This window comes from Astatotilapia calliptera, chromosome 5 (genome assembly GCF_900246225.1).
Source record: "Astatotilapia calliptera chromosome 5, fAstCal1.2, whole genome shotgun sequence".
Taxonomy (NCBI): Eukaryota; Metazoa; Chordata; class Actinopteri; order Cichliformes; family Cichlidae; genus Astatotilapia; species Astatotilapia calliptera.
In genome coordinates, this window is record NC_039306.1 from 32,965,240 (window position 1) to 32,986,035 (window position 20,796).

General features: G+C 40.3%; 1 protein-coding gene across 1 annotated transcript in view; it reads left to right on the top strand.

Annotated features, from left to right (window-relative positions):
* LOC113022983 (integrin alpha-5-like) overlaps nucleotides 1–20,796 on the top strand; it is a 53,733-nt gene that overhangs the window by 6,164 nt on the left and 26,773 nt on the right. Inside the window, exons 2-17 of the mRNA XM_026168991.1 lie at nucleotides 1,754–1,878; nucleotides 3,730–3,830; nucleotides 4,317–4,440; nucleotides 4,926–4,987; nucleotides 5,153–5,198; nucleotides 5,356–5,481; nucleotides 6,452–6,496; nucleotides 6,684–6,727; nucleotides 6,843–6,899; nucleotides 10,630–10,682; nucleotides 12,443–12,651; nucleotides 14,169–14,360; nucleotides 14,453–14,498; nucleotides 14,576–14,689; nucleotides 17,696–17,751; nucleotides 18,261–18,418. Of these exons, the coding sequence (XP_026024776.1) occupies nucleotides 1,754–1,878; nucleotides 3,730–3,830; nucleotides 4,317–4,440; nucleotides 4,926–4,987; nucleotides 5,153–5,198; nucleotides 5,356–5,481; nucleotides 6,452–6,496; nucleotides 6,684–6,727; nucleotides 6,843–6,899; nucleotides 10,630–10,682; nucleotides 12,443–12,651; nucleotides 14,169–14,360; nucleotides 14,453–14,498; nucleotides 14,576–14,689; nucleotides 17,696–17,751; nucleotides 18,261–18,418 (1,558 nt within the window). The remainder of the gene's footprint in view (nucleotides 1–1,753; nucleotides 1,879–3,729; nucleotides 3,831–4,316; nucleotides 4,441–4,925; nucleotides 4,988–5,152; nucleotides 5,199–5,355; nucleotides 5,482–6,451; nucleotides 6,497–6,683; nucleotides 6,728–6,842; nucleotides 6,900–10,629; nucleotides 10,683–12,442; nucleotides 12,652–14,168; nucleotides 14,361–14,452; nucleotides 14,499–14,575; nucleotides 14,690–17,695; nucleotides 17,752–18,260; nucleotides 18,419–20,796) is intronic.

Below are 20,796 nucleotides of genomic sequence, written 5' to 3' on the forward strand. Positions count from 1 at the left end.
GGGGATGGGGAGAGTACAGAGTCTGTCTGATATCTGCTAATGTCATCAGTCACCACTGTCTTAAGCTGTGCCATTGGCTCTGGGTTGTTTTTTTTTTAGCAAGGCTGCATGAATAACAGGTGTAGGTATATATTTGCATGATATTTATCTATATCCATGCAAGCAAATGTTTAGAACAGCTTTTGATAGGTCACATTAATGTGTGTTATTGCTTTGTTGATTTCCAGAGTATATCATGAAAATATGCACAACCATCTCAGGATACTTCTTGTCTACTCTCCCATTTTTTTCCACCAAAGTTTGTTTAATTTTCTAGCTACAAAGCAAAAGTACGTTCAGCACGAAAGTAATAACTGAGAGATAGAAATCTATATCTCTTTAACCTAAAGGAGCTGCCACATGGTTGTGCGCTAAGTGAAAACACTGAGTTACTGTATTTGCATAAATAGCTTCTCGTCATTGTAAGACAAAAAAGCAAATGACCACGTCTTTGTCTTTCTAAACAAATCAAAGGCTAAAACCATACCTAAACAAGGCTTTGAGAAAGATGATTGCCATTCATTAAAGTGAAAAAGAGCTACAATACTCTGGGACCAACGTGTTGTCATCGCAACACTTTGAGTCTATAATTTCCAAACAGGTCACAGTCACCTACGTAGGACAAAATATAAGAACAGAAATTTAACTATAACCAGGATAGGTCCAAGGTCCAATTTATATTTGGAGAAAAAGGCTCTGTTCTGGGATTTTTTTCTACCTTTCATGTGAGAACATGAAGCTGGAGGTGGGCAGAGCAAAACAAGACTGTAGCCCAGAATAGACAAAGCTGGACTGGGACTTATGCAGCACTCTGAGCTTTTAGCAGACAACATACATGACATTAAGTCAGACACAGGATGAAAGGAAGAGTTGGGTTAAAGTGGGTTGCAAAGCAGATTGCAGGTGCAGAAAAAACTGCCTTTTAAGTTTGCCAATAGAAACCACAGAGGGGTATAAAGTGAACCTTCAGTGATGGGGACTAATGTGTAGAAGGCGAAACTACTAATTTTGGAGGCAAACTGGACTTATTTGGGAAAAAATGTACATTTTTTTATGTATATCAGTTAATTTCACCCCTGGTTGCAAAGACTTGGGAGAAAAAAAAATTGCATATCTTTATTTCCTCGGCCTGGAGTTAAAGTTAGGATTCAGATTGGGGTCAGAGCATTAAAATGGAGGGCAGGATAAATGACTATAAGTCTTGGTGTTGTCTGTAGATTTATGTTTAGCAGTGCCAGACAACGTCCTGTAACTGTATCTAACATCTGGTGTAAAAGTAACTGGTAATGGCAGGGATCGGTGGGAATGCTGAGGTAATAGCTACAAATTGCTCTTTAAATGTTCTTAACATACCTCTATGAAACAGTTGTGCTGAACTTTACAAACTTCTATAAACAAAACAATGTGATCTAACTTCTCAAATCTTTATGGCTGTGTTTTCATAGCCGGCAGTACAGACTGTCAGAGTCTGGTTTCCTCTTTGTCATCATTTGAGTTCTGATTAAAGGAATTGTGCAGCATTTGGGGAAATGGACATATTTGATTTCTTGCTCAAGTGAAAGGATAATTTCTGTGTTCATGTCTAGAAGCTACAGCCAGGAAGGGTTCATGACTTTCTTACTGTCTTGAGATCACCAAAAAATGTATGTAGATATAGTTTTGGAATTACGCTTCTGTACAGAAATTGGTCATATTTTCTTTTCTGCTGCTCTAGCATCAACATTTTGATCGGTGCCCCGAAAGCCAACACCAGCCAGCCCAACGTCACTGAAGGAGGAGCTGTGTACATGTGCCCGTGGAGCCAAAATAACTGCACCATTATCAGCTTTGACAAGCAAGGTAGGGTGTCTCGTTAAATCTAAATTAACGGTTGTCTTCTTTGCACCGGCACAGATAAAAATCATGCTCAATATTTAAAATCCAAGGGAGACGATTCTCCCTACATCATAATCACAGCAGTGGCTCGTAGGTCATATTGTTCCACAGTATTAAAATGTCACTTTCCCCAAAGGTACCGTGAAATAGTTGAAACAGAATGTGTAGTAAACGCACAGCTGTCTTTACCTCGCCATTAAAGTGGCTGAGAGAAGCTATGGGTAGCTTCCCCCAGTTAAGCGCCGCTGTGCTTGACCTTGAGGTCAGGAGTGCGGCTCCCTGCCATCTTCCATCGCCCGATCTAGGGGCCATGTGTTTTGATTGAAACTAGCCTTTGATGTCTTTCCTGAGTTTTAATGGTGACTGAGTCTTTCCTCAACCCCACCCCTCTCTAAGGTTTCCATTTTGGGCAATGAGCTGCGTTTGCAGTGTTTTCACAGAGCTTTGATTTTTCTCCTCGACTCGGGGCCCAGTGTTGTGAGTGCTCTTTAATTAGCGCAGAGTCATTACGGGGACAAGGACCCCAGAGGACCCGGCCTTCCCCCGGCCCTGCCAGGAAAACAATCACCTCCATCAGAAATGCAGGAAACGATAAGGACCACCGTTTGAGGATCAGAGGGTGTAACTTATCACGACCGACTGCGTGCTGATATCAAATTGTGGTTTGCACAGACCGAGAAATGTGGCTGTGCAAACTCTGCGCACATAAATATACACTCGCAAGATGTTTACAAACACAAATGGTCTCGGAAACTTGATATAGTGTATTAGAAAACACTTAAAACCACGCTTACAGTCGCACACCACATACATTTACATTCAGTAGTCTCGCTTTTCCCATTTCAGGCCTCAGGATTAATGGTGTGTTGGAGGACGTAGGCCAGACTCCATTAACCAAACAGGCACACTGAACTGCAGCCAGGAGAGTTTAATGTCACCACTCTAGTAGAGACAGCAGGAACATATATCAAGAAAATCACCACGGTTAAGGTTACAGTTAAAGCCACATTATAAGTATAATTTACATTATTTGAGTGCTTAAACAGGGACTGAAGACAAGTGTTCTCATTCAGGCATGCAGAAGGCGTTAGGGTTTGTTAAGCGATCAGGGATCCTGAATGTTCCTTTTTATGCGTGTGAGACAAAAAGCATGCGTGTGCAAGAAATTGTCCGATAGCAAATCTCTACAACTTTTATTTGCCACTTAGTGAAGTGGTTCTTGTTTTAACTGTGCTCCAAAGGACATAAAGGCAACTTGACTCAGCTGAGCCAAGTTTTGTGGACCAGGAAAAGCAGTTGAACTTGGAAAACTGTCTTAGTTTCCCAAATTAATTATTTTAACAGAATGTCCCTGAAAAAGCAAAAATCTGGAGGTGTAATGTTGCTGAAGTTGCAAGATTAAAACTCTTTGGCACATTCTCCTTACACTCCACCAAACCTTTCCTCATCGGTGCCTTAGTATTGCCAGGGCCTCTTCTTAAAACACATCTTGACAATCAAATACGACCGTTTGGGTTACAGTAACAACAAGGTCCAAGTCCTTTTGAGCTGTTTGATGTCTGCCATAGCATGGAGGATGGATTAAGACTGCAGACCCCGGGAAGAAGGCCATAAAATATCCATGTAAAAAGCCAAGAACATGTGGGGAACTCTCTCAAATGAAGCCCAGACAGCACAAAAGTCAAACACAACACGGTGATCAGAGTTAAAATAGCAACTCCTGACATCACTGAAGTTTCCTTCTAGTCCTGCTTTCTGAGAACCAAACTGTGTGGTGACTATAAATCTTTTGGGTTTTCTTCTGTGTTTTCACAGGTGACCGGTATTTTTATATAAATGAAGTGAACACTCAGGTTGAGTTCAAGTCTCATCAGTGGTTCGGAGCTACTGTGCGTGCCCATGGTAGCAGCGTCCTGGTAAGAATAGCTCATTGGCTAGATTGCTGAAGTGACCTGTGGCATATTTGTTTAATTGAAAAGCTGTTAACATATAGTGCAGACTTTGTTGTCAGTAATTCTTTAATATGGGGTTTCGGAAACACATTCTCACACCCAACAGTAAAGCTTGGGCAGCACACTTTATCATTGCATTTTAACACAACAGCTAACTCAATAGCTTAAGAGACCAGGAGCAAAACCTCAGGACAAGCCAAGTGACTCTTTTTTTCTACTTCTTCACAATCGTCTTGGTTTGTTTGGCGATTTGGTTTGGCTAAGTGACTAGTCAGCTTATGCTATACTATGACTTGGCCATTGAAGTTTCTTACTGTAGGCAGCAAGTCCAGAGTCTTAACAGATTTTTGTCTCGTTACACACTCGATGCACTAGTAGCTTAACAACTGTAAGGAAGTTTAAGAGTAAAGTTTACATTTTTTTATTGAGTCTTCTTTCTCTGGTCTCCAGGCTTGTGCTCCCAGATACTACTGGAGGACTGAACACGACATACCCTTCTCCGATGTTACAGGAACCTGCTACCTCGCTGTAGACAACCTCAAAAGATTTGTGGAGTTTGCACCATGCCGAACAGGTAAGCTAGAGCAGCAACAGCTACCTTTCAGGGGATTCCACATCTTAATCCACCAGGTGACCAGCAGCTCACCCACAATTAGGGTTAGCGTTGGATTTGTACTAAAATGTTGGTTAAACCTTTCAAATGAAGTCTTACACACTCACTTTAGCATTGTACCTTATGATATAAGTCATCACAGGTGCTAACCATAACCGTAACCCCACTCCAACTCTATGTTTGTGTTTGATGCATGTCAGAGTGATTATTTCTGAAAAGCTTCAGGATAACAATTTGGTAACAAAGCTATATATTTGGATTACACAGGGTTTGGGTTCTCTTATGACAACTTAAACCTTAGAGAGTTAATCTAATTGACACCCTACCCCTAACTACAGATGTCAAAGGTTGCAACTCCATTATTGGCAGAGATGTTATGAACAACGTGAAGTTGTTGTTCAATAAATGTATTGATATTTAATATGTTTTGTTGCTGCTCACTGCAGAAAGACATGGACCTGCTGGACAGGGCTATTGTCAGGGGGGATTCAGTGCTGACTTCACCAAGGTAAGAGAAATGTTTGCTAGTTTTATGCAGGAACATGGTCAGTGTTTCTCTCTTTTTGCTGATCAAAGCAGTGGCGATTACACTGTGTGCACCAAACATGCACAGTTTATTTGAAACTGGTGACACACAGATTCCTCAGCTCAGTTGTGTGTGTGTTTTTTTCAGGATGGGAGGGTTGTGCTTGGAGGACCAGGCAGCTTTTACTGGCAAGGTGAGCTGAGAGGAATGTGATGCCGTATGGCTGTTTTAGAACACATCCTCCAGTGTTGTTTTCTTCTTCATGGAGAATGGATAAATAATTGGGAACCAAAGTTCAAGATACACATGCCTCACGAGTCACGACCCTTTGTTACTGGTCTGTTCTGAAGGTCAGCTGATCTCTGCCACTACAGAGGAGATTGTTAAGGCCTACTATCCTGCCTACTTTCTGCTGTCGGTCGCCGGGCAGATTCAAACCCGACAGGTGCAGGGAAGCTATGATGACAGTTACCTGGGTAAGGAAGCACCTTTACCATTCCCAGCATAAACCCGACCTATGGGCAGCTTTTGTTTTATGTCTGTTTTCTTAAGTCTTTGTTATCTATATATAATTATATCTATTCTTCGAGTAACAGAAGAATGATCAACAATGCCCACAAAACACTGAAAATTTACAATGAAGTTTGACAAAATAAAAAAACATTTTCAGCTTTACTGGAATGAATTGTCGTCAGTTAAGTTGAATGCCTGTGATGTTTAAGACCTGCCGTGCGTTGACTCTGGGGGGCCAAATCAACATGATATATACAAAAATCCAAACAACTGGGATTTAAAATCAATTTTTCAAAAGACATATCAATTTTTGAGGGCCCTTATGTTGCATGTATGCTTACGTCTTGTCAATGCATCACAAACTATTTGCAGTTTTTTTCCCAAGAATACATTTATTTTTATTGTTTATTTGCTGTCATTCTGTGTATAATACCTCACAGTATTCATAGCATTGCCTAAGTACAGGTGTAGTGTGGTATAAGTAGTGTATAATTGGCCAGCAGATAGCCCTGTGGTTCTGCTTGCATGGAACAAATAGTATGAAAGTAAGAAGGATTATTTTCTTTGTTTCCTGACTGCCAGGGCTTGTGAAAAAATGTATTTTAAAAAAATGACTTAGTCTGATGGTTAGAGTTAGGGTTACAGCTGAGGTCACCACCGACTTAGACCTCAAAGATTAATAAAAAGGGTTACATTATTTTTTCGGATTAATGCTTATAGAAAAATGGCGACAGTCAGAATGATGATTTTTTTTGTCCCATGGTTACCAAGACTTACAAGAACAATTCAAAACACAAAAACAACATATTCTGATGGGGCAGCGTTAGCGTTGGTGTCATGATGATTTCCACCTCACAGGGTTAAGGCATGTAGGCAAAAATATACTTTTATTGTATCCACCACTTCAAGCTGTTTCTGTCCTCTCTCCTGCAGGTTACTCTGTGGCTAGTGGCGAGTTCAGCGGGGATGGTGAGGAAGGTGAGGGTCATATTTACAGTACTGAGAACCAAAATGCATGGCTGAGTGTGGGGATTGCTGCTTTGTTTCGATAAACGTGTTTGTGTAGTAACAGAAAGGTGTTATTAGCCTTTCAGGAAGCCAAAACATTCAGACCCCCCCTCCCAAAATAAATCTGATAATTATGTTGTTACTTTTCTTTTCACAGATTTTGTCACAGGAGTTCCAAAAGGACTCATGCTGTATGGTTTAGTAAGGAGTTCCTATGTTCTTCTTGATTTTTGCAGTACAAATAGGAAACGTGAGGCAACATGAAGGTTCTCAGCGCACAGGTTTTAATAGCTAACTCTCTGCTGTTCTGATATAGGTGTCCATATTAAATGGAAGTGATCTGAAATCTCTGCTAAACCTGACAGGGGAGCAGGTACGTACAAGTGTGACTGGATGTTTTTTTTTGCCTGACTGCTGTTTTCATGTATGGTCCTATATTTAAAGTGGCATGTGCAATGGAGGGTTGGAGATGAAGGAATTTGCCCTGTGGAGAAGAGGCCTACGGCAGGGTCAGAGCTGCAGGTCACAGTACGCACAGCTCGTGGTTTCTAAAAGCTGTTAATCAAACCCAGAGTTAGCAGACACCAAGACAGTGGTCAGCATATTGATTCAGGATGTGCATTTTTAAAGTCAGTCAGAGCTGAAGAGCACCAGTGCTGAACAGAATTCCTTTAAATAAAGCCCACAGATTAACAGTGTTGGTCAAGTTACTTGAAAAAAGTAATCAGTAACTAATTACTGATTACTTCCCCAAAAAGTAATTCCATTACTTTACTGATTACTTATTTTCAAAAGTAATTAATTACTTAGTTACTTAGTTACTTTTTAAAAACACGATTTACAACCTGAAGAGGTGATAAAGCGATAGATCTTTCAGCCCAATTCTACTTTTTCTGCATACTCCATCATACAAAATGTAATCAAATGGAAAAGTCTCTTTTTTTAACTTGTTTTATCAGTTTTAATCTTTTAACTTTATGCATCAAGCAAAAATGTAATTATCTGCAACATTCTCTGACTTGAATAAATTAGTTTAACATTTAAACCTATTTTCTGCACATTCCAGCACATAAAATAAAATATTTTTTGTGTTTACACTCACTCTTTCAAATAGATGCAAGTAAAACACAGCAGAAAATAAATAAAGTCAAAGACTCAGCGGTCCTGTTGCTCTATTTTCACCTGTAAAGCAGGACTGCGGTAGGCGGAGGTTTACCCTGGTGCAGGTGTGCCGCGGTCAGTTGATGAATCCGCGAGTTTCTCTGTGAGTTTCCCATCACGTCGTTGTGCACTCGGTGCTTGCTTGGAAGTTTAGGGGGGTTTTTTTCACTGTAAAAAGTTTTCTTCCTACGCACAACGGACACTAATGTTTTTGTCACTTTTTATGGAATCAAACTCAAAGTAAGGTCAGTACTTCCACGCTTTAAACGCTGCACGCTCATACTCTCTCCCGCACTCGATATATGATCCACTGTTGATCTGCACACAGCTGTTGTCACTAACGGCGCACTCGCTTACGTCACTGTCATGAGACATTCTCGCAAAAAAAATCACGGTTTTAGTAACGCAGTGTTCCTACGGGAAAGTAACGGTAATCTAATTACCGTTTTTGCAATAGTAATCCCTTACTTTAATCGTTACTTGAAAAAAGTAATCAGATTACAGTAACGCGTTACAAGTAACGTGTTACTGCCCATCTCTGCAGATTAATCACGTTGGTATATTTAGCTCAGCTACTCATTGAGCTTTATTTTTGACATGTTAACTTTCAACGCTGTGCAGCTGAAGGTGTGAAATGTCATCTGTTAACCACCTACTTAATTTCCTGTGAAAATGTAAGTGCTAGATTACAACGTTACCCTTTACTATCATTAAAATACTATTTATCAATTCTCTAGTGGTGAAAAAGCTGAAGGGTGGTGATGAGTCATTTGTAGAGGGCATTCAGAAGCCCCTTCCTTTGACCTCGAATGTAAATATGAGTACATGTTTCATTTACATCCAGAATAAATTTTCCTTCTGTGTTTATTGTATTTGCTTAAAAATGTAGGTTAAAACCAGTAAATGAAAAGGACAATTTTTGTCACACATTTTGGTTTTATTAATTTAGCTAAATTTGAATCTTGTCCCTGAACTCTGACACTGAATTGACTTTAGGGTGGGGTCACAGACAAACTGTAGAAGGGGAACAGAAACGAAAAACTCTTTCCCTGTACAAACTGTCGTGTGACACAAAGGTAACGGTATTGCTTGAGTTGTGACATACCAGTTACGTCATTAGGCTTTGCTGATGCGAGAGCATGTGACACCTGGACTCATGGTAAAGCATATGGCTAATCGTGCGTTTATGTTTGTGTGGCGCAGCCTGGGAGGTCATCAGTAAGTGCTCAGAGGTGTCCATCTGAGGGTGGAGGGCGCCGGATAAACTGTCAGGTCATAGTGAGAGTGATCTGGTGTAAACTCCCGGCTAATGAGGCTCCTCTCTCTGTTGCTGGTCTCTCTATGGGTGCTCAGACTGTGATGTAGAGATCAGCTGTGAAAACACACCAGAAAGCCTTTCTCCAAGAGGTCGTGTTGCTTTGCTGTTGAAAACGACAGTGTCGGTCGCTTGGACGCAAAGTTGCAGAGCGGTACAGCGTTACATGTACAAATGCAAAGTGGGTGTAGGTTAAATTGTAGGCTCTACATACGTAGATTCAATGAAGAAGTTTAAATTAAACTTCAGAGTTAGCAGTTTGACTGCGTTGCTCATTAACCTTTGGTCACTAACCTTGTCTGCTTTTGGTGTTCCACTTTGTTCATCAGCCACAGCTTCTTTGGTGAAGGGCAATTATAAACTACCATTAGCATTCAGGTTAGGGCAGCTTTAATGAATGGGTAAAAAAAAAAAGGCTCTTAATTAAAGACAGACAATGCTACATTTACATCACCATCATTTGTTTGTGGACTTCATATTTAAAAGCTTTTGCTTCAGCTTTATGGCAAACCCTACCAAGCTGGTTAGCAAGCTGTGCCCATAAACTGTAGGGTTGCAATGTCTCAATGCATGCATCCAGGTAGGCAAATCCCAAAAGGTTGATTCTGTTCATCTGGATGTAGCTACATCCAGATGAACAGAATCAAACTTTTTGGATGTAGGGTTGCAATGCACACAGACACTGGTGTGTCGAATTTTTCTCACCAAGACTGGAGATCAAACATTTTGGACTGTTTCACAGTTTGTTTGTTTTTTAGCTGATTTCAATTTAAAAAATACTGCAAAAGGCACGAGCAGCACAAATGTGTGAATATTTTAACATGTTTGGCACTGCTGTATTGGTTTGATTTTTGCCACTTTGTTACAGAACTTTGTGGCCTGGTCCTCATCTCTACAAACCTGATGCAGTTTGTAGAGCTATTAAAGGAACCCCAGACGTTGTGGCTGATGACTGAAAAGCCATCAGTGGTTGACTTTTCCTAGCTTGCTGTTCTCACCACAGCTCACCAGACCTCAGAAGAACATTACCAGAGCACTTGATTTTGTTTTCTTGGACTTTAAGTGTAGGGCAAAACAGTAATGCCAGAGTTTTACATTGCTGCATTAGAACTTTATCCTGAGCCTCAGTGATTTATGTTAAGAGCTGCTTTGCATGTGCACAACGGGAAAGCAATCCTAGTATTCAGTGTTGTTTTTCACAAAGGTTTCAAGTGTTGGAAACCCTTCAGTGACGCTATACTACAAATCACTTTGAAATCAGAGTCAAACGAGGATGTGACGTGACCCTTATTTATCATACATGCTCATACATGGCATGAAATTAAACCGGAAAGCCCAAGTCCCACAAGCATTTTCTTTGGGTGTGCTTTAAAGGAGTTGTAGTTATCAATCCTCAGACCCCCTACCTCAACTCGAACTTACAGGAGCGTCAACACTGAACCCCATGAAAAGAGAGAAGAGGAGACCCCAGGGGATTGTGGGATTGAGAGAGAAAAAGAAAGCTTCTGGGGGTGGTGGTGGAAAGATAAAAAGGAAACGTAGAGAGAGAAAATGAAAGAAAAGAAAGGGATCTGTGCGCTGTGGTATGATTACAGGCTAACTGGGTCTTGTTTGTAATGCATTCCAGATGGGGTCCTACTTTGGCTACGCAGTGGCAACCACTGACATCAACAGCGACGGGTAAGCGACTGTCATGGTGGCACAAAATATCAGCAGTGAGTGATGAAATGGGAGAGATACGATCAGCTAAAACAAGAAACTAAAAACAATTGAAACAGAGGTCAACAGTGTGACTTTTGGACATTTCCCACAGTGGTTCAATTACTCATGCTTTCTAATGTGTCATTAAAATTTCCCCCCGAGAGTATTCTTGTTCTGTGCAATGAGTTTTTTTGCCTTTCTCACTTCCTCACTCCCTTCTTCTTTTAGAATTTCAACATTTACTAGTAGAAGAGTCACAATGTAGCAAGTTAAACCCTGAGAACGTTCTAAAGCTCACACCCTTCTTTGTTCCGCTCTACACTTTCAGTCATGATGTCACATACAGTGTTAACCTCACTCAAAGGACTCAACACACTGTACAGTATCTGTGTAGAATAAGAGGCTTTTCCAGAATGTTAATGTTACTGGAAGTCACAGTGAAAGGGCAGTTAGGCCATATTTAGCAACTGTAGTGTGACATAGTGCTAAATGAAACTGAATACAACAGGCATTTAAATCAAATCTATGGTTGGACTGTGAGAGAAGTAGTCGTGGCTTAGCGAGAAAGCTCAAATGTAAATGTAGTGGCAGACTTTATTATTTCCAGATGAAATCCACACACGCAAAAATCAGCTATCTGCGCTAGCTAACAGTCAGTGCAGTTTTATATGAGTTGCCCTTTTAGCTAGTCACCGCAAATCACATTTGATTACGTTAATCTCAAGCTGAGTCACAATGCTGCAAACTCCTAAATTTACATAAGAGGGAAAAAGAGGATTACATTTTGAAATGAAAAAATGCATTTTTTCATTTCATTGTGTGTTAAAAGCAAATACTAAAAGGGGAGCACCTAAAATCATTCTCTGATTATGTGGCTTTGACTCAAATTAAACTCTTTGTATCTTATTGTCTGTGTTAATGTCCTAATTTTCTCATCCTGTCCTCATTTAACCCTGTGAAGCCAAGTGTGCTTTTCCTCTGAAAACCCCCCAAATTCCACAACATCTTTTAAACAACTGCAATTACAAAAAATATCGGATGTAGCAAATATGATGCAAATTAAAACTCATACATTACAACAAGTTTCTTTCTTTAAATTTAAAAAAACAATGGATTTTCTGGTAATTAATTTATGTACAAGGGTAACTATTGTTACTCTTTTCTAAACTGAGTGGTTTCTGTCAGACCTGCTTCCAGAACAAAATTATTGGGGTGCATCAGACGTTAATCAGGGTGATCTCTGCCTATACAGTTTACTGGTCATCAAAACAACTCTTTATTGATATACAGGGTGGAGAAGAGGGTTGCATTGACAATCCAACACAATGGGCAGCACATTGAACACATTTTATAAGTGGTCAGAAACTTGTAAATAACTCATGAAAGAATAAAGTTATGTTGAAACCAAGCACACCATTGTTTTTCTTGTGACATTACCAATAAGTTTGATGTGTCACATGGCCCTCTTCCAATTGAAAAAACAAAAGTTGTATCCAAGATGGCCGACTTCTAAATGGCCACCATGGTCACCACCCATCTTGAGGAGTTTGCCCCCTCACATATACTAATGTGCCACAAACAGGACTTTAATATCACCAACCATTCCCATTTTATTACGGTGTATCCATATAAATGGCCCACCCTGTATATTGAGGTGTCATTGAGGGTACAGGGTCTTCCTGTTGTCTTCATGGGGAAAGAATAAAGCTTCATAATTTGCTTTTTGCCCATAACTCCAGTCTGGATGACCTGGTGGTGGGAGCGCCGCTGTTCATGCATCGGGGGTCTAACGGGCGTCTGGAGGAGTTGGGAAAAGTGTATGTGTATCTACAGAGGGGTCCTCTGGAGCTGGAACCAAGTCAGTCTCACCTCCTGGGTCTTCAGGCCTTCAGCCGGTTTGGCACCTCTCTGGCCCCGTTGGGTGACCTCAACCAAGATGGTTTCAATGGTAAATTTGCATCATAGAGAATGTGCTGAACATAGACCAGAACGAGACAAAATAACTCAGTTGTTACACTATAGGTCATAACCCCATTTCTGAACATACTTTACTATAACTTATGTAATTCTATTGGAAAATCCACCCATTGTCTTAACCACTTGCACAGCTTAGGGGTGCAGGGAAACTGGAGCCTGGTGTAGAGGGAGAGTTAAACCCTTGACAAGTTTCCAGTTCATTATACCATTAACACATACAGTAGATACAGACAGCCTCACAGGCGCATTGTTGAACCTAACATGCACGTCTTTGGACTGTGGGAGGAAACTAGTGCATCTGGAGAAAAAGGAAGGCTTTTTTTAAATTTGAGGCATCATTCACCACCATGCCACCTTTTCTTTTGAGACCACGTTAGTTAAAGTAAGATTATTTTTCCATCTGGAGTCATTTATTTTCAGATGCATGGCTCTGTTCTTGTTCCTCCCTGAAATTCCAGGCATACGTGATGGGAGAGCTGCAGAAACAGAAAAGGCCTAACTGACAAAAGACATAACCTTGATTAAGTCAGAAATAGCATGAAATTGATAATCTGGGGTAAAGGTGGGTTGCAAAGGAAACAGGATCAATGCTAAAGCACCCTTAAAGGAGCCACTATATGAGATTTTGGCAATATGACATGAGAGTGTAGTGTAGTGGTTTTCTTGGCAAGCAGAAGGTTCCTGGTTCAGTTCTAACTAGAGACACAAAAGCCTTTGGCGTTGTCAAATATAAATGAAAATGTTTCTGAAACAAAACCTGCAGAGCTACTTGCTGTGGTGAAGCCTTTAGCCAAAAGTGGCCCTCTTGTGTGCAATTAAGAAGTGTACCAGCTCAACTGTCTGTGGGCTGGCAGATTAGCAGATCTGTTGGGAGTGCTGGCTGAGGTGAACTTTGTTGCCTACCAGAAATAATACTGCACTCAGTTTGTTTTTTTAGATTTGGTTTCTGTCCCATGAAGTAGTTTCTTTCATACAGATCTGCATTCAAGTGTCCATTTGTCTAATGAGTTTCTTCTTTGGTTGTTTCATGCTATAAAAAGATAGAGAAAAGGGTGAAAAGTGCCAATCATATAAACAGGGAAAAGCAAATCCTCACATTTGCGCAGCATAAAGAGCCAAATGTTTTGTTTGTTTATTTCCTACATGACTGAGTCAGTATAAGGGAAAGGGTGTAGTGACTGATTTCATGTTTCAGCACTCGTTTAAACGGCCTCAGATGCTTTTCCAAATGTGAATGATAACTTGGCTGAGCTAACAGACACACTGACAGAGTCTACACTTCATTCATTCAAGATTCAGCCAAAGTCTAACAATGTAAATAACCAATAAACACAGCAAATGACTGAAGTCTGCTCCTTGAAAAACAACTGTCAGTCCTAGAACAATTGTTCTTCATTATTTTGTTGTTGAAGGAATATAAGTGCGTTGTGCTGCCTTGCATAATAATATACATGTAGTTAACAAAGTCTTGTTGCTGTTTACGATCAGACGTGGCTATCGGCTGTCCGTACGGAGGAGACGACCAGCAGGGGTCGGTTTTCATCTACAACGGTCATGTTGGAGGACTGAAGGACACCCCCACTCAGATGCTCTCGGGCCAGTGGGCTTTCAGCTCTTTCCCGGCCAGTTTTGGCTTTACTGTGCGAGGCAACAGAGATCTAGATCAAAACGGGTACCCAGGTATTGCAGAAAAGGCTCCAACAGATCTCTATCAACGCTTCTTCTTTGTTTAATTTCATTTATTGATTTAAGTCACTTTCCTCTTCTCGCAGACCTGATTGTCGGTGCTTTTGGGGTAGATAAAGCTGTCCTCTACAGGTATGTTTAAACTTTTAGTAACGTAATCACAATCATGCAGACCATTCTACTCATTCTTGTCTCGTGTCTGCAATCAGAGCTCGGCCAATAGTGAACGCCAGCGCGTCTCTCACAGTACAGCCGACCATGTTCAACCAGGAGGAGAAGCACTGCATGCTGACCACAGGGAATAAAAGTCTTTCTGTGTCTTGGTAAGGTATTTTCCTGTTCAGAGTTCGAAACATATGCTTATTAATAGGTGGATTATACACAGTGTGATCGAGCCTTTGGCACTCACTGCTGTAGTGGAAGTTTCTTTAATGGTCTACCAAAAAAGTTTAAGAGCAACTCAAGAGTTCTCTGAGGTTATGGAGCATCTCCTAAATTATGTAACACACATCTTAGTCAGTACTTTACCTCAAGAGAATGTCAAATGACTTCATGTTTGCCAGTTTCCTCCTCTGAACACAGAGTATTCTTAGAATCAGTGGAAAAACAAGGAGTAAAATTCTCCCAGCTTTCAGTCCCAATAAAGCTCTTTCCACAAGTTCACTTTAACCATCGGATTCAGTGTGGAACCTTTAAATGCTGTTGTGGGGTGTTTGCCAAGCTGCCTGGTGTCTTTTTATCTGACTCTGATGTTGATACAAGCGAGTCTTGTTTTCATGCTTATTGCTGTATTTTTTGCTGCCGTGGAAACAAAACGGAAACAGAGGGAGAGAGGAGAAGATGGGGAGGTGGGAGAAAGGTGGAGTAGCTACATGGAGGAATGAAAAGAGAGTTGGGAAGGAGACGGAGGCTTTGAAAAGGTTGGAAAAGGCTTGTAAGTTTTATGGAATGAATGAACACGATGTTCATTCATGTACGTGTGTGCATTTCAAAGCTAGAGCTCCTAAAAGGGACCTTTCATGTGTTTCCATAGTTACAACAGCTAATATTAAACATGACAAGAATTTTTACTTTTCACTTAAATTCCCTCACTTTTATGTGTTATAATTCTGAGGAATAAAGCTCAGGTGTCTGAGGTGTTAGACTGTAGCTCTTTTTGCTCTTGGTTCTGCACAAGGCATTTTATATTTTAAGGTAAGGACCCTACGATAATACAGAGACAACCCCAACAATCAGACAATCCCCTATGAGCAAACACATGGTGACAGTGGGAAGGAAAAACTCATTTTTAACAGGAAGAAACCTTCAGCAGAACTAGGCTCAGGGAGGAGCGGGGCCATCTGCTGCGACTGGTTGGGGGTTGCAGTGAAAGACTTTAGAGTAAGCAGTGGGAGTAGGATTGTAGAACGTGGTGATGTTGCATATCAGCTGGTCATGTGTCCAGCTGAGATGAATTGTGCCTAACCATGTCTGTGAGGGTGAAGTCAAACATAACCCAAACTTACAAATCACAAGTTTGCCTAGAGAGGATAAATAAATCTGTGTACAATCAGAGGAGAAGTAGATCTCACGAAATGACAAAACTCCTGAAAACATCTGAAGAACGTGATCCAGCGAGATGCCAAGCAGCTCCCAGGTGTCGCCAAACAGATTTACACAGCTTGTTTCCTGTGCTTTTATGTGCACCATTCAAGCACATAGTGTAATTGTTAAGTGCTGACTTTGTGTTATTATTCCAGCACATTTAGAGTCAGTGTTTACTTTGGTTTAAATGCAAGTAAATGGCCAAGGATGGCTGGAATTAATTTAGAATCAGATCAAACTGACAACATTTTCGTATCTAATTGAAAGCTGTCTGGGGATGTTGCTTAAACATAGACTGGAGCATTCCAGTGTTTTATTCTGATCTCTACCAATCTGCCACCCCTGCTGACTGCAGGAGCGGAGCAGTGGATCTTCTTGTTTTAACTGGTTAATCCAACTATCCATTTCCCTCTGTGAGCATCGTTTCCCATCACACCTTCTGCTTTGTCCAGTATAATGTTACAGTCACGGTACACAGAAAATCTACTGTATTTCAGTTCTACGGTTATATAGTGAGGTAATAATAACAAACATCTTGTACTTAGCAGGTTCTAAAGTTAGGCAAATATAAAAGCAAAACAACAACACTAAACTATTTTATTATTTTTTTTTTTTTAAAAAAAAAGCTCAAATGCAGTGTGTAAAAACTTAAATCCACCTGTGTCTAGAGCCACCTTTAGCAGCAATAACTTTAGGTAATCATTTTCCGTATGACCTAGTTTCGCATCATTGTGGTGGAATCTTTGCCCACTCTACTTTACAATGTTGCTTCAGTTCATTGAGGTTTGCGGGCATCTGTTTATGTGCAGTTCTCTTAAGGTCCTACCACACCATCTTGGCCAGTTTGAGGTCTGGACTTTGAGTGGACCACTGTAACACCTTGACTCTCTTCTTTTTCAGCCGTTCTGTTGTAGATTTGCTGCTGTGCTTGCGATCGTTGATCGTTCCATGACCCGATTTTGGCCAGACTTTGGTTGTCAGACAGACGGCCTCACATTTGACTCTAGAATACTTTGGTGTACAGACTAGTTCATGCTCAACTCAACAATGTGCTTGGTGGTGCTGCAGTTCTATGAGATGTTCTCTATAAATGTGGTGCTGTGCATTATGACCAAACATCTTCTCATGGTTCATCTGAGGTTGAATTTTCCTAATTTTAAGACCTGCTAAGAATCAGATAAGTTTTTTTAAATTATTGCTTAATACATACAATCCTAAACTTTAAGAGAGGGAGTACTTTCTGTCATCAGATTACTTTCTGCAGAATTTGGTCTTCAGAAGGTTGCAAACAGTCTTAGACTGAATTTGGCCCTTCTAATCTGTATCTGAATTTATTGCACAGCATCAATTTAGATACACTGGTTCTCACACTTTTTCTGCTATTTCTCATTTAAGAAGCACAATACTAGATTTTTTTAATGAATTATTAACAATTAAAAATGATACAGTTTGATTTTGACTTAGGATAAGCACAGGTAGCATCAAAGGACCCTTTTATTTGGTCTCCGTAAGAGAAGAACCATAATTATTCACTTTATTTACTGAACAGCTGCCTGATAGAGGCATACTGTAGATGCTTAATGCACACTGTCTTAGTGCAGGGAAAAAACCCCAAAACAATAAATCTATGAATAGGGGATACTTTCTGAGGAAGACAGAGCTACGGCTCAAATAAAGTCAAGACATCCCTGCTAGCTCTGCATGCTAATTTTTAAAAAATATTTGTGTCTGTCTTAAACCTCCAGCGTCAGCATCACTTTCTGCCTGCTGGCTAATGGGAAGCACCTCCCCTCTCATCTAGGTGAGGCACACACACACACACACACACACACACACACACACACACACACACACACACACACACACACATGCACACACAAACGCACAGATGGTCCCCATTACCTTGCTTTCTTTGTGCAGCCACAAGTATGCTAGCCCTCACTGTGGTCAATTTGGCAGTTAAGATCAAGATAAAAGAACAATCGTGTAAACACGGGGTAACTTGGTGGGCTCTGGCAGTTTAGAAAAGTGCGTGTGTGTTTATTTGAAGTGAGTGGGTGTGTATTGTCTCTGTTCTCTGCATAGTTGTTGTCATGTGGTCTGCAGCAATGCTCTCTATGTTTCTGTACATAGAACAAAATAGCACACAAAGGCTGTTTGCCATAATAATATTTACTCCTGCATATGTGTGTGTTTGCATGTGGCCAGGCAAACACAGACGGCTGAGCACATATGCGTTCGTGTATGTGCTTTGCACCAATTGGCATATTTGTGTGAAACATAGATGTGTGTGTCATACATTTTTTTAAGGCTTCGTGGCAGAGGTGCAGTTGGACAGTGGGAAGCAGAAGCAGAAGGAGTCTATCAGGAGGACTCTGTTCCTGGACAGCCAGCAGCCCAGCCTAGTGAAGACCTTTAACCTCACCAACAGAAAGCCCCTGTGTCACAACAGCAATATCTATCTGCGGGTCAGTCACACAAGCTGTGTTTGCACCTTGAGGTCAAGCAGTTTGAGCGAATGTTTTCCATTTGATTTTTTTTAGCAAACCTTTTGTTTTGGTCAGGTAGAATTTATTTATCTAGTCAAACTAGAGAAGATATAGGACTTCTCCTATTTTTTTTCCTAGTCCCCCTTGTGACTAGGAAAAATTGCCCAATGATTCCACTGAATGCTTTTGAGGGGAAATAGCTGCAAACCAACTGGTCACCTAGAGGTTGAACATACAATACCCTCAGTTACTGGGTAGCCACTTTTCATGTCAAAGGAATTGCACAGGAAGCAACCTGTCTCCAAACTGTTGTGGTCTGATTGCAATCACGTTCAGGTTCTCCATTGGCAAAGGCTTGCAAATAACATGTTGCAGTTGCAGTCTGCACTGCACAGATCTCTTTGTAATAGGGTACTTCACTTAACTGGTTACATTCCTGTATAAAAGAGACGTTTCTGAGCGCCCATGTCATTATTTCTGGAGAAAAGTCTTCATTTCTGTTTCAAAGTAGTTAATGTGAAGTTCTGCTTAATATGAATTTCTATATATGTAGATGATAACAGATTTACAAGATGGGAAAGTATTTCTGATTTTTACCATATTTGTATTTATTTTTTTTATTTGACCTTTATTTATACAGGCAGTCCCACTGAGACTCAAGGTCTCATTTACAAGAGAGACCTGTTTCAGACAAACATATTAAAATTACGACAACAAAGAATAGCCTAATGTTTACACAGTCATTTCAAAAAGAGGAACAAGTTCCCATAGTGATGATTTTACAAGGTAATTTTTTCATTTTTTTAAATCTGCAACTGAGAGAGCTGCGAGTCCTTCTGTAATGCATCCAATGAGGACTGGGCAGAAAACGAGAATGCCTTCTTTCCAAGTTCTGTAAGAGTCTGATAAATAAGAGGGGAGTAAACCACAAATAGATTTATAGATAAAATTATACCAATGAGCCATCCTGTGTAAGGCCAGTGGGAAGCAGTCAGCCAGAGAACAGAAAGTACAGTGATGTGTTAAAGGTTTACAACCAGTTAGAAATCTTAGTGCGCGGTGATATCATGATATCATGTAAATTATATCATGTTATCCAGGAGGGGTAAAAAGGTGGTAGCAACGAGCCTTTTCCCTGCCGTGAAAGAGAAACACGATTGATTTTGGGAATATAAATAACTGTAACTCATCATATTATCACAGTTTGTGAGTAAACGCCAACTTCAGTTGCAAACTGATAACCGACTTACTCAATCTTAAAACTGTTTTATCACCGTAGCACAACTGACTGCTAATGTTCACAGAGCTGCTGTTCATCAGCAACAAGACTGCAAGTTCTTTGTACTCTGTCACAATAGTTTTGGTTGTGCTGCTGTGTCCAGCCACTGTGTGACTGTAACATGAGGTGCTCCTCAATGAATAAGAAATGAATGAAGCTAAATAATTAGCATGATTGCTTATAAAGCATTCATAACTTGATTTGGAGCCTCTGAAAAGTACAAAAATGCAGTGAAATACATCCATGAACCAAATAATTCAGCAACAAAAACTTAATTTTTATTCTGTGACAACAATATAAAGCAAGAAAGACCTCAAGCTCTTTCTCTTACCTTTCTGAATCTTTCTCTTGAGTCTCATTCTAGTTTCTCATCAAATACAACTAGTTCAGATGGTCATCTGGAGCTTTGGCGCATGCCGTTCCCCTGATCTCTTTCACCACATTTCCTGTCAATTTGTACCACAAAAAAAGAGGGAGAGAAAAAAATGACACGTGTTTTATGACAACCACTAGTAAGATTACTGATCAGTATTTCTTATGCATGTACGTACTGAAAGTTGGTACCATAGTTAACATATAAAAAACATTAAAAAAGGACAACATATCTAACAAAAGTTAACATAAACAGTGAATCTGAATCATTCATGAGCTTTGCAGATCTTTTGTAAGGAATGAAAAACATTTAATAATTTAAAGGCTAAAAGATATGTAAATTGCATTTTGGTGAGGAGATATTGGCTATAATGATAAGTACACCCAGCAATTTTCAGATATAAACACACGCAGGGACAGAAATGTACTTTCAGGCAGAACTATGATAATAAGCCTGCAAATAGTCGCTCATATTTCATGCTGTCATCTGGGCAGGAGAACAAGCACACATCATTTACAAACATGAAAGTAATTGTGCAAACAGCCCTTATTCTTCAGACCAACCATTTCATAAGTATGCTTTTAATAATTTTTGCAAATTTTCTACTTCTTAATGTTTGGAAACGACTCCAGCCCTGCTGCTTTTCATTGGAGCCGTCTAATCAGAGACTGGTTTGCACCTGCAGAACCAGGTGAATGCACTTAA